Source organism: Pezoporus flaviventris, unplaced genomic scaffold (assembly GCF_033815535.1).
Source record: "Pezoporus flaviventris isolate CSIRO_AGI_PZ_B2104156 unplaced genomic scaffold, CSIRO_AGI_Pfla_v1 ptg000013l, whole genome shotgun sequence".
Lineage (NCBI taxonomy): Eukaryota > Metazoa > Chordata > Aves > Psittaciformes > Psittacidae > Pezoporus > Pezoporus flaviventris.
This window is the reverse complement of record NW_026892561.1, coordinates 8,334,984-8,348,387: the sequence shown is the minus strand read 5'-3', so window position 1 is coordinate 8,348,387 and position 13,404 is coordinate 8,334,984. Positions and strand designations below refer to the sequence as shown.

The 13,404-nt window shown below is 52.4% G+C and overlaps 1 protein-coding gene across 14 annotated transcripts in view; it reads left to right on the top strand.

The window, feature by feature from the left end:
- PTPRF (protein tyrosine phosphatase receptor type F) overlaps positions 1–9,782 on the top strand; it is a 397,714-nt gene extending 387,932 nt beyond the window's left edge. For all 14 annotated transcript variants that reach the window (XM_061451477.1, XM_061451480.1, XM_061451476.1 and 11 more), the window contains 7 exons: positions 993–1,278; positions 3,145–3,323; positions 6,159–6,285; positions 6,506–6,631; positions 7,257–7,411; positions 7,808–7,943; positions 8,080–9,782. In XM_061451477.1, coding sequence (XP_061307461.1) covers positions 993–1,278; positions 3,145–3,323; positions 6,159–6,285; positions 6,506–6,631; positions 7,257–7,411; positions 7,808–7,943; positions 8,080–8,148 — 1,078 coding nt within the window. In that variant the 3' untranslated portion in view covers positions 8,149–9,782. The remainder of the gene's footprint in view (positions 1–992; positions 1,279–3,144; positions 3,324–6,158; positions 6,286–6,505; positions 6,632–7,256; positions 7,412–7,807; positions 7,944–8,079) is intronic.
- The last annotated feature ends 3,622 nt before the right edge of the window (positions 9,783–13,404 follow it).

Sequence of the window (13,404 nt, the reverse complement as noted above, 5' to 3'; positions counted from 1 at the left end):
TCATTGACTGACAGGCATTCAGTAACCTCTGCAAACTTTCATACATAATGTTTTCAGCAGAACTCTTTTGCAGGGTAAAAAGGCAGCTCTTTAAGCAAAATGTTCGTCTACTAAGGCTCAGCATCTTCTCCAGGCAAGATTTATCTATACCAGCCGAGTGGGGACTATTACTGAGCAAACCACTCCATCATTGCTGTTCCAGCATGCGCCTTACTAGCAGTGTTTAATTCTCTTCTTTCATGCTCTGTTTCAGATGGGAGTGGGGTGTAATTAACACACAAACAAGCTGTATTAAAGCCCTGTTAAGGATCTGACTTGCACCATAAATGAGGAAATGTCTAGCTCCCTATCTCTGCCTGTGTTTACATGTCATGGCAGCATGTCTGTTGTTTTCAGGGTGCTCTCAGGGTGAGGAGTTTGGGGATTGCTACTGCCCTTTTAACAGACATGGAAAGGCATCCAGTGCTTGAGCAAAAGGCTCAGCATGGACATGCATGATCTCACCTTTCTGCTTTTCCCTCTCAGGCTGGCTGTCCTTGTTTTATGGGTTAGGAAACAGTGACCCAGATTAGAGGACAAACAGGCTTGAAATTATGGGCTTTGCTGGTGTTGGGGCCCAGCCTGGACTTCGGATCTTATACCTTCGTGCACACATATGCTGTCACTCTCCTGCCTGTTAACACATTTCTTCTTCCCTTGAGGGGGTGCTGCTAGGCACCGCAGGGACCAGCAGAATGGCACAGTGTCCTTTCTGCTCCATAGGTGAACAGGGAGCAGAGAAGGGCTGAGTAGCCTCCCACGTTGTCAGTGCCTCTCTCCCTAGCTCCTCCTGCTGTCTCTTGTTTGGGGCTTAGCTCATTAGCCCTCAGTGTGAGGAGCAGCCTTTATTCCCTCTGTGCGCTCTAGGTCTGGGTGCTCTCTTAAGCAAGAGCAGAGCTTGCATGGCATCAGTAGGAGATGATCATCTGAGGGCACGTGCTTTGTTCCCACAGTGCCGGTGTGGGCCGAACTGGTTGCTTCATTGTCATCGATGCCATGCTGGAGCGGATGAAGCATGAGAAGACCGTGGACATCTATGGCCACGTGACGTGCATGCGCTCTCAGCGCAACTACATGGTGCAGACAGAGGACCAGTACATCTTCATCCACGAGGCCTTGCTGGAGGCAGCCACGTGCGGCAATACAGAGGTGCCTGCACGCAACCTCTTTGCTCACATCCAGAAGCTGACCCAGGTGCCACCAGGAGAGAGTGTTACTGCAATGGAGCTGGAATTCAAGGTTGGTGGCAGAGCCCCAGCACCCCTCTTACCTGGCACCCTGTCTCTGCCTACACAGCCCCACCGGGCCGCTCCCACAGGGGCTGGGAGATGAAAGCCATGGATCATTACAGACAGTTATTCTTTTGTGTGTTTCTAAACCAGGTAGGCAGTGATTTAAAATGCATTTGAATTGTAAAGCTTGTGTCGGCCATGGTCCCCCCTGGATTGGCAGCTGCTGGGGAGGATATAAAAGGCAGATGGATGCGCAGTTCTCAGCAGCACGTTCTGCTCTAGGTTCACTGTGCGGCAGGAGATGCATCTGAAATCAGATGCAGATCGTGTTAGTGATAATTGATGTTACTGTGAGCAACTTGTCTGGAAATGGCTCCAATTCAAATATGTGAGATGTTTCTAGTCTCATTTCTGCAGTGCTGAACTTCTTATCTTTTAACCACCTCAACACCAAGCCTCGATGTCTAGAATTGGTGAAGGCAGTGTTTTAAGGCACACTGGTTTTGGGAATCCAAGCCCACATTTTGCTGTCTGTATCTATGAATGCCAACTGCAGATACTTATTACAGCCTTGGAGATGGAAGTGAGCTTGGGTAAGCGCCCATATTCTCAGATTAGGTGCATTAGTCCAGTGAACTCATGCTGGGGAGTATAGCTCATGCAGAGAGGCAACAGACCGTGCAGGCTGTGAAATGAACTGCAGCAATACTGCTTCACCCTGGGGATTCCTTCCAAGTGACAAAGGAGCAGGAGAAGTAAAATACTGGCTTTCTGTGTAAACTGGGAACAACTGAGCAGCTCTGTCCTGTGGTTACCAAAGCTGACAGTGTCCTGGGCTTGAGACAGTAGAACATGCTGAATTAGTATCTCATGGTGACACCTGCCCTCAAGAGAGCCATAGAATTAGGCTCAACTCTAGCAACTCTCTTATAAGAAAGGCAAAAATTTGTTGTTTCTCCAAGGGCCTCTTTAGAACAGTAATAAAATTTGCCCCTCTCTGCGCCCTGGCAGTGTCCATTGTATGGAAAACCCTGGGGAGCAGGATAAGGGAGGGCCTCACATGGCTGCATCACTCCCCAGGGAGCAATCCTGTCCTTTTGCAGGGAGCCACTGCCACATGTAGAAGAAGAGTGGCTCTGGAGATGCTGGAGAGAATCTTTTGGAGAAGGGAATGGGCCAAGAGTGGGGACTTCTGTTTGAATGTCTCTGCCAATAGATCTTAGTAACACATTTATCATGACTCCAGTTTACATGCCTCAAAGAGAACCGTAAAATGTCTCGCAGTAGCCCAAAATAGATCTTCTTTACCTAAAACTGTCACAGTTCTCACATTTTTCGTGTGTTCTTCTGGGGTGAGAAGTAAATAGCAAGACATTGTTGGAAGATGGAAAGCTTTCCTTCCCTGATGCCACCAGGCATGTGTCTTTGGTTCATTGAGGTACAGTGCTTCATGTCCTGGTCCTTTGTGAGTGAGAGGGCTGCTGTGGGTCTCCGCTCTGCTATGTGTGGCTTTGGGGTTGTGCCAGCAGGTCAGTGCAGGTGATTCCCCTGCTGTTACTTACAACCATGCACCAAAAGCCAGCAGTGAGGCCACGCCATGCCTAGATGTGCATTGCCATGGCAGAGGGGCCATCACAATCCTGAAAACCAGACTGATCACTGGGAAATAGAGCAGTCGGGTGCAGCCTCCTCATAATGTGGTGCCAGAGTCCTTCGCCTGGTCTGGAAAGACTTGTCCCCAGTAGTTGTCCCTCAGCCAGAGGAGGGAAGGTGGCTGCATGCCCAGAGGGACTCCTGTGTGCCCTGCTGCCAGCGTCCCATTTTCCCCTGCTGTATTCCCAGCAGGCGTCTGACATGTTTCCTCCTCTTCCAGCTGCTGGCCAACTCTAAAGCACATACCTCACGTTTCATCAGTGCCAACCTCCCATGCAACAAATTCAAGAACCGCCTCGTGAACATCATGCCGTACGAGCTGACACGAGTCTGTCTGCAGCCCATCCGGGGTGTCGAGGGCTCTGATTACATCAATGCCAGCTTCATCGATGGGTACAGGTAAGGGCCACCCTGAGGTGCCTGTACCAGCCTGTCCTGCCTGTTTGGGAACCATGGCAGAGCTGCCTTCTCCTCTTTCCCAAGGACTGGTCCTGGCTGCCTAGGGGTTGGTTGGGGATCACTGTTGTATTTTATGTTTCCCTCAGACTTCTCACAGGCACTGCACTGCGTATAGTTACAGTATGTAAAGACTGCTAGTGAGTGAGTGCTGCCAGCCTGGCTGGTATTGCTGTAGACAGATGCCCGCATGGCTGGGGTGGGAGGCTGTGCTGGCTTCTGCCAAGGTTTATAGGATCTTCTGGTAGGCATCCCTTGGCATGTGTTTTATATCTGCAGCATCTAAAACAAACCTGCCCCCTCTCACTAACTGTAGAAACCAGAGGTAGAAGTGCATTGCATGACGGATCCAAGCAGCAGCCCAAGACTCACTGTCCCATATCTTGATTTTGGGGGACTCTGGGGATCCTCAGGCAGGGCTGGTGCTGGACACTGGCGAGCCTGTCACTGGGTTCTGCTGCCCAGGATAGCTTTTAGAAAGCACAGATTAAGATCTAGTGGGACAATAATAATAACATTTTCTGTATCTAGCTGGCATCACATTCTCAGCTGCTAAGGAGAATGTTCTTCTCTTTAAGGGGAGAATGCAGAGAAACAGCCCAGTGGCCACATCTCCTTCCCAGCCAACTCCAAGACAGTAATCCAGACCAAATCCCAGTGATGCATGTACAAGGGTTGTTGCTGTCACCTCTCTGTGCACCATTGCAGTAGTCACCCAGTGCAGGAGTGGGGGATACAACGATGGATTTAGCACAATCCACCTCCAGCTTGGCTCTGCCCAAACGTTTCTTATGGGCTGGTGACCTCGCAGGAGCAACAGGCACTGTCAAAGGGAACAGATGTAGGTGCAGCCAGGCCAGCGCTCTGTGCATCTGTTGGTGCTTCAGTAAGCAAACTGAGGAAGAGGTTCCAGGGGGAAGGGGTACATGGAGGGAAGAGTGGGCAGGGAGCAGAAGGAGAGCAACCCCGGGAGCATCCCGACACGGCAGAGCTGCAGTGAGCCAGGGTGGGACAGAGTAATGGTGAAGGAGGAAGGGTCTGTAGGAAAGCTGTCATGGAGCAGCCTCTGCTCCTCCTGGCCTGTGTGGCTCTGAGCCATCCAGCACTGCGGCATTACTGTGGCCGCCTGCCCTCATGCCTACCCTGGCAGCCCTGTGTGACAGGCAGGCTGCAGCCGCTGCGTCCTGGCTCCACAGCCACGGACTAAGAGCGATCCTGGTTTTGCTGCTTGCTGATGCTCTAGAGGGAGGGCTGTCAGCACAGCAGGTGGTACCATTTCATGTGCTACCTACCCCATTCCTGAAGAGCGCTGTTACCTCTTCCCATTCTTTCCTTTGAACCAAGTAATCGTCTCAGTATTATCTAAAGAGATCAGTTGGCCCAAGGTCACATCACTGAATCTGCATCTACTACCTCTTCTGTTTCGTTCTGCACCCCCACTCCCTGCTTTTTATAGTGTCTTATAAATCCACCTTGAAGCAGCTCCTCTCTTCATCCTGCACGTTACAGCTGTCCTGCAGCACGTTCATTAATTTTTAGCACCCGTGGAGAGATGGAGTGCTGGATGGGAGGATGCTGCCCCTCATCCCGCGGGCTCCGGCGCCTCTCTGTGGTGAAGCGAGACCATGTCATAGAATCAAAGAATGATTTGGGTTCGACGGGATCTTAAAGCTCATTTAGTTCCAACCCCCTGCCATGGGCAAGGGCACCTTCCACTAGACCAGGTTACTCAAGCCCCGTCCAACCTGGCCTTGAACACTGCCAGGGATGGGGCAGCCACAGCTTCTCTGGGCAATCTGTGCCAGTGCCTCAGCACCCTCATAGTGAAGAATTTCTTCATAATGTCCAATTGAAATTTCCCTTCTGTCTGATTAAAGCTATTCCCTATTGCCCTGTCACTACATGTCCTTGTGAAAAGTCCCTCTCCAGATTCCTTGTAGGCCGCCTTTAGGTATTGGAAGACTGTTATAAAGTCTCTCCTGAGCCTTTTCTTCTCCAGGCCAAACAAGCCCAGCTCTCAGCCTGTCTCCACTGCCTGTGTGGCACCAGACTCGTCATGTCTCTCACAGGCAGCACCAGTGTGCTAGGCTGGGCACTAAGCAAGCCAAAGAACCAACATGGCAGAGCCGGCCCTTCTCAGAGGCCCAAGCACTAAGGGTGCTTTCTTGAGTATGGGGGCCATGGGCTGGTCAAGCTCTCTTTCACACGGGACATTCTGAGAGATGCTCTGGTTCATAGCGGAACCAGGGACAAATTTTCAAGCTCCAGAAAAGCTGGCAAAACAGTTTTAATGGTTTCTACACTGCTGGAATTGCTTCCAGTAATTAGCAGGTGTGCAGGATCCAAGTGACAGGATGCAGTTGCTCTGTGTCTTTCGATGCAATGGGAGGGACAGGGATGCTGAAGTGAGTGAAAGTGCAGGAACCCAGGGGTGCTGCTGGGATCATCCCCAAGCACAGCCCCTCCTTCCAGCTTGGATGGGTGCTGAGAAGGCTTTAAAGTGCAGCAACGCTGGGGATAAGCAGCAGCAAGAGGCTGGGCAGGGGACACTGTCAGCCCAGCAAGGACTAGGAGCCTTTCTGGATCCTGCACTTGGTGGTGCTCACTGTGTTTGTAGGGAGAAGACGTGCTGGGCAGGCTCATCGCCCCCCCCAGAGTCCATGACTAGTCTGAGACCTTCCTCCTGCAGCTGCATTGTCAGCCCTGCTCCCTGCTGCATGAGGCTCCTGCTTCCAGCCCCCAGGAGAGCTGGTCTGAGCACCACTGTGTTTGTTGCAGGCAGCAGAAGGCCTACATCGCCACGCAGGGACCACTGGCTGAGACCACGGAAGATTTCTGGCGGATGCTCTGGGAGCACAACTCCACCATCGTGGTGATGTTGACAAAGCTGCGTGAGATGGGCAGGGTATGAATCCTGCTGGGGGCAGAAGGGGGCTGTGTGCTGCTGTCTGTGGGCACCTCAGCTCACCCCAGTCCATCCCCAGCACGAGGTGCTCTGGGACAGCCTCCTGCTGGCGTGTCCTGTGCCTGACCCTGTGGCCCTACAGCCACAGATGCTCCTGGGGGTGAGAGGGAGGAGCAGCAGCTTGTTGGTCCTGCTGTCTTACCATGCTCCTCTTCCACAGGAGAAGTGCCACCAGTACTGGCCTGCAGAGCGCTCTGCCCGGTACCAGTACTTCGTGGTGGACCCAATGGCAGAGTACAACATGCCACAATACATCCTCCGGGAGTTCAAGGTGACGGATGCCAGGGTAAGTGCAACTGCTGGCTCCCCAACTCCCCTGCCTCCTGTGCCTCTGTCCTGCCCAGGTTGGCAGAGGGAGTGTGCAGCAGCTCCTGCAGGAACTGGAAGGCAAGGTACTGCCTTGCACTGCAGGCAGAAAGGGCTTCTGCCCCCCACCTGCTGCTCCTCTCACCACAAGTTCCTTCCTTGCCAGCTGTGTCAGCCCTGGTGAATAGCTCAGGGACCCCTATCAGCACCAGACCCCACTTTGCCTGTGCTGCACACTTGGGCAAGCATTCAGCATGGGCTCCCCTGCACTTGGAGTCTCTGTGTGCAGCATCTGAGTGGGTGCAGGACCCCTTTGTGACAGTAAATGTGGTCCTAGGGTGGAGCTGAGCCCCAGACAGGACCAGGGCACTGACCCCAGAGGGGCCCAAAGCCCTGCTCAGCTCAGCCACATTGGGGTGAACATGGGAGAGCAGAGGCAGGCCCCAAGCTCTCAGCAGAAGATCTGCCTGGGCTCTTCCATGTCCTGTACACCTTCTCACCTGGCCTGGGGTGGGGGTCTAAGAGCAGGTCAGCAGCACCAGTGCTGAGGGGAGCAAGATCAGCCCCTCACCCATGGTTCACATCTTAACACCCCTTCCCCACAGGACGGCCAGTCACGGACCATCCGCCAGTTCCAGTTCACAGACTGGCCTGAGCAAGGAGTGCCAAAGACAGGAGAGGGCTTCATCGATTTCATTGGGCAGGTGCATAAGACCAAGGAGCAGTTCGGTCAGGACGGGCCCATCACAGTGCACTGCAGGTGAGTGGGGACAGATCAGCCCTCAGAGATGACCCCTGCATCACTGACTCTGGCAGCTGCCAGCGTCCTGCACTTGGTGCCCCTCCTGCACACCACTGGCAAGAGGCAGGCAGGGGACAAGGAGGCAGCAACATCCATGGGTGCCATTTGTAGCTCCTTGGAAGACTCCTCGAGCAGGGCAGGGCGCTACACCAGCTTGGCCCAGAGACAAGGCAGAATTGGTGGGCCCCATAGGGCTCAGGGGGCACTTCAGGCTGGCAGCGTCCCTGTGGCCCCCCCTGTGGCAGGTCACTCTGCTCCATGAGCTGGGCCCACTTGCACCGCTGCTAGATAGTGCAAGCAGAGCCTCACTGGGGTGGCAGGTCTCTAATGGCACCTCTTGCTCCCTCTGCACAGCGCTGGAGTGGGGCGCACAGGTGTGTTCATCACGCTCAGCATCGTGCTGGAGAGGATGCGCTACGAGGGGGTGGTGGACATGTTCCAGACGGTGAAGACCTTGCGGACGCAGCGGCCAGCCATGGTGCAGACAGAGGTGAGCATGCCATCCTCCCTGGGGCGGTGGGAGAGCTGTAGGAGAAGGGAGGGGAGCTGATACCTCTGGATGTTGAACCTGCTGCCCACTGTCACTGTGTTCCCACTTCTCATGTTACCCCCTTGCTGCCTTGCAGGACCAGTACCAGCTGTGCTACAGAGCAGCACTGGAGTATCTCGGCAGCTTTGACCACTATGCAACGTAACTAGTGCTTTCCTCCAGTCGCGGTGGGGATGTCTAGGAGTGGAGATGGGTCCCTCTGAGCCAGAGCTGCCCATTCCTCAGTCCTTCTGTACAGAGGGAGGTGCTGCCCAGGCAGCAGACCTCCACACCAACCAGTTTGACCACGGCATTTAGGAACTTCGCCCCAGCGCCAAACGAGGGAATCTGACTCCAAAAGCATTTCCAGTCTCTGGCTGAATTTCTGCTCATGTGCATCTCTCGCCCTCTCTCACGCCGACTGCATTTCACAGCGAGGCTTTAGGTGGGTGGAATGGGGTCTTTTTTTTAAACATGTAAAATAGTTACTAGTGGTTTTTATAATCTCCTCTCTCTTTATTTTTTATTGTTTGCAAGTCTTAATGTTTTGCCCAGGCAGAACTGGACCCACCAGACCCTTGGGAGTTGGGCTTTTAGGGTTTTGTTCTTTTTATTTCCTTTTGCTTTTCCATTTTTTTACTGCCCTGTGTTTGTTTCAACCCAGTCACTGCTGGTTCTGCCCATTTTAGTGCAGCTTCCTTGGTAATTCGCAGCAGCTGGCTTGTGGTTCCTGCCCGGCTCCATTCCCCATAGGCTGCTTTTTAATCCTCTGTAGAATATTAAATTTCATGGAACTGGACCTAAGCTACCAATTATTTTTTTAGCCTTTCCCCTCCCCCCCCATTATTTCCTGAGTAGGTTTGGGTTTGGGAGGGCATCTGGGGTCACCAGACAAGTGGTCCCCTTTGTCAGCTGGCAACCATTCAGTGCTATTCCGATGCGTGTTAAACCAATCCAGTGACCGTGTGTATTGGCAGATCCCGATATGACGTGAGTTGTCGTCGCCTTGTTTGTGAGAGACCCGAAATCCCGGGCTCTGGGCTTCGGAGTCTCTTTTTTGTGTGTTTCACTGGGAAGCAGGCAGGAGAAAGGAGTGGGCCCCACACTTCCCCGGGAAGGGGCTGGAAAGAGCGAGACACGGCCCTTTTTGTTTATCCCCCGGTTCCGTGCGTGCAAGCACCATTCTGTCACCTCTCACCAGTGACATGCATCAAAAGCATTTTCAATTCAAGGAGCACAAGCCCAGCCACCCTCAGAGCAGAGCCGGGCCGGCTCTCTTTGGAAAGCAGGGTACTGCAGGGAAGGGGAGGGGAGGGGAGTACACATGGCTTCAGAGGTTGGGTGTATCTATAATTTCTGCTATCCTGCAAATGTTAAAAGTCACTAGGACATTGTACTTTCCGCTACTTCAGGACGTTCTAATGAACCAATGTGGCAAGACTACTGGACTTAATTTAATGGTACTATATATTAATACTCCTTATTATATCACGCTTGCACTAAAGGCAGGGAGTGAGCAGCCCTCTTTCGAGTGCATTGAGTTATGAATAAAGGTGGTGGAAGGGTATCTAATTGTATTATCACATGTATTCCGAATGTTAAGAAATCCAAGCTACGTTGAAATCAGCAATCCAGGGTTGGTAATGTTGGAGGACACATTCATTTTTACCTTGTGGATGCATAGTGCTGTAGGGGTCACTGTTGTATACAGTCTGTTTTCTATTTGTTAATAAAAAAAATCTACAGCATCATTGCATAATTCTTGATGTTAATAAATTTGAATAATTGGGTTTCATACAAGCTGGCTTTGCTGTCTGTTTCTTCAGCAACAAGCAGAGGCCATAGGGTCCCTCAGTGATGGGCTTGCTTCTCAGCCTCTTGCCACCAAAGTCCTTCCCAATGGGCACATCCCAGCCATGAGTACCCCACACTTTCCTCAGGGACCCTGTGCTAGCAGGGAGCTAGGAGATCCTCTGTGACATCCCCATGTGTGCTCACCTCCTGCCCACCTGCAGCCGTACCAGGGTGCACCGAGAGTCCCTGGCACTGCCGAGAATGGCTTCTGCCATCTCTTTGCAGACATGGCCCCTTCTGGGTCCCCTCCTTTTTCCCAAGGATGGATTATTCTTCACATGAAGAAGCCTATTCTTCACATGAAGAAGCCTTCACATGAATGACACCTTCCCCACCTGCTTTAGTGCCAGTTACTAATCCCCAGAAGACCCCAGGATGTAGCAGGATGCAGCCCTGGGGTGATGCTGAGCTTTGCTGGAAGCACATTTACCTGCACCCCCTTTCTTGCCAGCATGCTGGCTGCAGGACCAGGCTGGACTGTGCTTATGGGTTTGCAGGAGAGAGATCTGTGGTGGTGGGCTTGGTGACAATACCAGCTCTGGATGAGGCTGATGCATTGCTGGCCTCGCAGCATGCTGCAGTGATGCTGCTCTGCAGCACTGATCACACTTATGTATGCAAAGTCACTGCTTAGCAGTAAAAGCATTGCCTGGCTCTTACCTGCAGAGCAGCACCTGAGTTCATTCAGGTGTGAAGCCCGTGCCCGGGTTGTGCCCGCTCCATGGGCAGGCAGCCCCAGCCCTGCCTGCATGTGAACTGTAAATCCCCAGTCAGTGCCGGCTCCTAGAGAGCAGCACCTGACACCACCACCAGCGTGCAAGGGAAAGGCCAGTGCAAGAGGCACAACCACATGTGTGTGCATGGCCTGTCCATCCCTCCTGAGGAAGCCAAACCTGTCCTGCCAGCATGTGCACAATGGGTGGGAGCATGTGGAAGGGCTGATCAGCTTCTCCTCAGCATGGCTGTGGGCACCTTCCTGCTGACTCCGTGCTTACTTTGCTGGAGTGCAGCCACACGTAGTGTTTCCTGCAAGGCCAGACCAGCACTTGAGCTGGTGCCAGATGCAAAACAGTGTTTCCCCTTCATCTGGCTGGCTCCTACCACGGTGCTGTGCCTCTGGGGTGACCTGCAGGGATACAGATCCAAGGGCAAAGCAAGCTCCTGCCCTTGCAAGGCAGCACACGTGTGCAGGTGTGTATGTGTGTGCACGTGCACGTGCCAGCAGTGCTGGCATGGGGACGCTTTGCTTTGCATTGCTGTCAGTGCCCAGGGTGGCAGAGCCAAGCGAGCACCTGCTCATACATGGGTGTGCATGGGGAGGAAGAACGCCATGCCCACCATTGCACTGTAGGAAACTGGCCAGAGAGCACCTGCCTGCACTGCAATGCTTTAACTGTGCCGCTGAGCCTCAGCTGGTGACAGTGCTTCTGCCACATGGCACATGTGAGCGGCACATCGCCACTCATTCAGCACTCACCAGGCACTGCCACAGTATAAACCTGTAGTCCCTCTGTGGCTTTGAATACAGCAGTTTGCTCTCACTGGAACAAGCAGCTGACAGAGCAGTTGTACATGTGCACAAGCACACGTGCATGTTCCTTCCACTTGCACAAGAGTGCTTGGGGGCTTCCCTCCCATCTGATATCTTGTTCTTAGCCCGAACCCTTTACAACTGACCCGGGGAAGATACAAGGGAGCAAACGCTCCCAATTCACTGCCTCTGTGGGCTCTGCTCTGCCTGCCACGTCTATAGCACAGAGCAACCTTTTGGGGGGTCAGTGAGCTTGTCTATGGGCCAAGTAGAAACGGGAGGAGGCAGAGAGACAAAAGTACACGCGTCTCAGCACGGATCACACCGGGAATAGCGTTACAAAGCCCAGCCCTCTGCAGCAAGGCTGTTGTTGAGTAGACACCATGCACTTACATTGTGGAGTAAAGCCACACAGGTGAAGCCCTGTCCTAGCCTCCCAGGGCCAAGAAAGTTTCAACAGAGAGGGCCAGGTGGCTCCTGCAGTGTGAGGAGGTGCCACCCTGGCAAGGGGACAGGACCCCAGAGGACAGCCAGTTCAGAGGCGCCTGCTGCTGTTGAGGGCAGTCCCACTCCCCAGACAGCTTGCACAAAGCCAGCATTGCTCTGACAGGGATGGAGTCATAAAGCTTTAAAAGGACTTATTTTTTAACGTTTCCCTTTATCTCTGTGTATCTCACAAAATAAAAGGGGAACAAAAAAAGGCTAACCATATACAGTGGCAGAGATGATAACCCAGTCTGCCCTCGGAGCCAGCACTGTGGCTCATGCCATGCTCCAGTGCAGTGCCTGGCCTTGCTCAGCTTTCCCCAGCCAGAAAGGACTTATCTCAGCTGGCATCTTTTCCCCTCATCTTCTTTGGTATCAGTTTGAGACTCCTCCCTCCCTCTGCTATCAGCCTGGCCTCTCAGTGCCACACTGCTCCAGGGCAGAAGGTAATGGTCCCGAGCAGCATGGAGTCTCTCTGACAGACCAACCATACTCACACTGAGCAATGGACCTGGGCAGTCACTGCTTGCTTTTTATTTCCTAGTGATTTTTTTCCATTCCCTAATGTACCACGTAGCCTTAATGCAGCCTGGGATAAACAGCTTTGCAAAGGGCACAGTTTGGCAGGTGGGACAGCAGCTAAATGGCAGCTAGTCAAAGGTGGATTCCTGGGCACTGAGGTGCTCTTCTGCTCTATTTTCATGTTTTAAATCCAGTCCATTGATACCTGCAGCAAGAGAGCTGTGCAAGCCCTGCCTAGGCTTGGGTTGCCTCCTAGTGATGCAAAATGATAGGAATATAGAATGATTTGGGTAGGAAGGGACCTTTAAAGACCTTCTAGTCCAAATAACATCCTGCCCAAGCACTTGCCCTTTGGGATTCCATTACCTTAAATTTTGTTTTTCAAGGGAAAAATAGTTGTTAAATAAGGAAAAGAAACAGCTGCACCCCTGAGCAAACCTGAGCTTACACTGCACAGTAGCTTGGCAGCTCCTTGCCCCACAGTCCTGGTGTTTCTTGTTCTCAGCAACATTTGCCATTTAATTAGTAAATTTTCCCAGTTAAGACTGATTTTTTTTCTTCTTTTTTGCCTGTTCTGACCTGGTTCATTTCTGAGAGCAGGGCAAATTCTGATCCCTCTAATTAAAGCTCATTGTTGCCCTTTTGCTGGTTTTAATAAGTAATCTCAGTCCGCCGTGACACCTGTATATTCAGCAAGCTTTTCTGCCTATGTATTTCTGCTCATGGCAACATTTTACCACTCGTCATCACAAAAAGACTGGCTCATGCCCCATGATATTTGAAAGTTGGTCTTTCTTGACTAATGGGTAGCAAGTGCAGCTGGAGGCCACCAGAAAGGCCAGAAATGCAGAGTTTATCTCAAAACCGTTGCCTCACAGTTATCCGTGTTGGTACCTCCATCTGCAGGAGGCTGAGTGTTTTGCCTTGCTGTGATTTTAATTCACTTTTGGATTCTGGTCCTTACACCTGGCAATTCAGACTCCAAGCAGGTCAGCGAGGCAGCAGACCACAGAAAATCTCTGTTGGAGG